The sequence below is a fragment of the Carassius gibelio genome, chromosome B15 (genome assembly GCF_023724105.1).
Source record: "Carassius gibelio isolate Cgi1373 ecotype wild population from Czech Republic chromosome B15, carGib1.2-hapl.c, whole genome shotgun sequence".
In the NCBI taxonomy this organism is placed as follows: Eukaryota; Metazoa; Chordata; class Actinopteri; order Cypriniformes; family Cyprinidae; genus Carassius; species Carassius gibelio.
Window position 1 is genome coordinate 28,675,499 of NC_068410.1, and position 3,311 is coordinate 28,678,809.

Genomic DNA, 3,311 nt, shown 5'->3' on the forward strand with positions numbered 1-3,311 from the left:
TGGCCCTGCCCCCTAAAATAATCCCCCCTTCCCCCAAATTCAAGCTTTCGGCAGAGTGCAGACGAACTGTAAGGGTGTCCTGCACATGACTAAGGGTTAGCAATTCATCCTGGAAATGCGGAAATAAGGAATATGCTTTAGGGTCTCTCGAAGACAACTGCATATATACACCCTGCGAAGAGATGGCTGTTCAGGCTGCCATCATGAACTCGCAGTTCTTAAACTTCTGTTTTCCTGGCTCGGTCATGGATTATGAGGTGGAAAAGGGTCTGGAAGGGGGTCTCCTGGGTGAGATGGACTGCGGGGGGGACTTTAAGGAGACCACTAGGGACCTGCTTAGCTTCATCGACTCAGCTTCCAGCAACATCAAACTTGCACTGGACAAGCCTGTCAAGTCTAAGAGGAAAGTCAACCACCGAAAGTACCTGCAGAAGCAGATTAAGAGGTGCACGGGAATCATCTCGCCAGGGAGCACACCGGTCCAGGAGCCATGTAAGAGGCAAAGCTCGCCCCCAACCCCAACAAGCAACCTCTCCAGCAAAACGCCACCCAAGAAGGATGGGATGCAGGCCAGCCTGCAAAGCAAGAGTCTGGCTGCCCTCTTCAACTCGGCGAAGGATGCACGAGGAGAGAGGGCCAAGAAGCCCCCGCTGCGGCATCGAAACCTTCCTCCATCCTTCTTCACAGAGCCGGCCAACAGCTCCAGAGTTACATCTACTTCTGGCATGTCGCTCAAAGACCTGGAGCGAGGGACTCCGGAAGCAGCAGAGTTCTTAGAGCTTCTTGGACCCGAGTACAGCAACATGGTCTCGGAGCAGGATTTATTATACACTGCACCTATCAGGATTCAACAGGAGGTGACCGCGGGCCCCGAGCCGTATGACTCCCACCATTTTGTAAGTGGTGGGTTCTTGTACACTGAACCTTGGGGCACTTGTAGCGGCACCTCCAAAAAGCCAGGAGACATGCGGACAGTACCAGTACAGCCAAATCTTTATGCCCACACAGAGCTTTCTGGCAGCGTGCCTGTGGAACAGAGCTCGCCATGTGCACTTACCTTTCCAAACTTCTTCACAGACTGCTCCACACCTCCAGTCTCCTACGATCTGGTGAACGGATACAACAGAGGGAGCTTTTCTTCTCTTTAGGCCAGAGATTTTCGGTTTCTAAATTGGAACAAAAAACAATTCTGCATTTTTCAGTACGGTATTGAAAAAGGACTCTACTTACATGTATTGCCCTTTTAATCCTAAAACATTTGACTCAAAACCAGCTAAGGGTTTAGTGTTTTTTATGGGATAACGTATACAGTAGCAACCTGTAAAAGCTATACAATCTTAAGATGGCCTTTACATCTAAGGACAAACTTTACTCCAATTATTTAATGAAAACAAAATGCATTTTACCGATTTCTAATCATAAATTAACAAAACTATGCTTCAGAAATTTATTTTATTGCTCCCTGTAAATAAAACAACAAAAAAACACTTTGGACTTCTTGTCCTTTATCATGCATTGTTTGATTTATAATATTACGAATTTCGAAGCAATGATTTGTTACAGAGCTGATCTCAGGGGATCTGCTTTTTTGTTTAACTATATCACAGACTAAATGTTCCCAAATATACAGTGACCCCATTAAGTATTTGATCACTTAAGGAACACTTAAGATGTATGAGTTTATTTCCATGTGATAACAAAAATATGAAATCAAGTGGTGTTTGAAAATAATGATGATAATAATTTCTTCCCTCTCTTATAGCTAACTTCACTCTGGCAGTCATTTCTAATCAAACAGTGTTGCAGTGGCTGTATAAAGAGTATATGCAGTATTTATCAGGTGTATTATATTTAACTTACAAAAAAAAAAAAAAAAAAAACTTTTTTGGGGCCAAGACAAAAAACATGTAACATCATGCAATACTTGCAATCAAGACAATCTGTCTACATTTAAATTTGTACCACTGTTAACCCATAGCTTATTGTTTGTTGACTGTTTAACATGCAGTATTAGGATTTTACATCTAAAATAATGACTTACAGTTCCCTGAAGGTAAATGTCTAAATGAATATACTTTACATAACAGAAAAAATGCTAGGTCTGGATTTTGGAGTTTCTTGGTATGTTGAAAGAAATTGAAAACTGTGAGTGTGTACAACAAGGGTGGACAGAGAAGGATGAGGTATATTTATGTAAGCTATAATATGAATTAGTAGTAATAATAATAATAATAATAATAATAATGTGTTATATTTTCAATATACCAGTATTGTATTCAGGTTCATCCAAAAGTAGGTACAACATGAACACAGGAACTTTACAACATTGTTTTGTAACAGTATGGCCGTACATTGGTTTATGATTAGAATTAAATTAGGAATCAGACATTTCCAATTGCACTGGGAATCAACTATTAAAATACATGAAGTTAATGATTTTTATTTTTATTTTTTAGTTGTTGTTTTAAATTAGTTTTATGTGGGAAGCATCAGCCAAGAGTAAAACAAAATGGAGTTTGTAATTTATATGCTGAAACTGCTAATACTTCAAAATGTTTGCGGTTCAGAATCAAATAATAATAATAATAATACTAATAATAATTCTGTTGACTAGTGATAAGTTGCACACCTAAATCTATGAACTTACAGGGGAACTGTATGAAAGTTTACTTTGGTCAAAAAGTAATGGGACAAAATAAAGCTGGTCTTTATGTCTATTGAAGAAACACTCTCTGTTTCTTTGTTTTTTTTCTTATTGCAAACATAAAGGTGTGTTGATTAAACTTGAAACAATAAAAAGACAGGTTTATCATTAAGTGCAGGTATGAACATTTCATTCAAATTTTTAATGATTTCAGACGGCAAAATGCCAAAGGATGTAACACTTCTCAGGTTATGGCTCCCTCTGTTGGGCAGAAGAGGTCTTCAAGCTCATTTGATGAGCTCGGAGCCATTGTGCTTTCTTAGAAATGAACTATATCTAGTTATTAGGCACACATTTGCATGTTGGAAGTGAATGGCAAGCATTTTTCTTTTTCTTAATTCAAGTTTAATTTCCTTCATGATGAAGCTCATTTAATGATCAAAATGGTCAAAGGATCAAAATAATTTAATTGTGTATTATAATGTTTAGATCTATTACAAAATGATGGTCAGCAAAGCACAATGTAGAATCTGTTCTTCTGGAAATGGTATTGATACAATGTAACACGTTAATACTAAACAGAAATATGTTAAGATATTAATTTTGCTTTGATTAATCAAAATAGAATAAGTAATATAAATTTTATGGCATTATTCTAACATTCTGC

At 37.9% G+C, this 3,311-nt stretch overlaps 1 protein-coding gene across 1 annotated transcript; it reads left to right on the forward strand.

The window, feature by feature from the left end:
- Positions 1-2,792, forward strand: LOC127972244 (protein FAM181B-like). Its single transcript, XM_052575612.1, has one exon. The coding sequence runs from the start codon at positions 183-185 to the stop codon at positions 1,146-1,148; it is 966 nt and encodes a 321-aa protein (XP_052431572.1). The 5' UTR covers positions 1-182; the 3' UTR covers positions 1,149-2,792.
- The last annotated feature ends 519 nt before the right edge of the window (positions 2,793-3,311 follow it).

Excerpts from the sequence above, each read along its gene's own strand:
- LOC127972244 (XM_052575612.1), top strand. The coding sequence starts at position 183 with ATGGCTGTTCAGGCTGCCATCATGAACTCGCAGTTCTTAAACTTCTGT.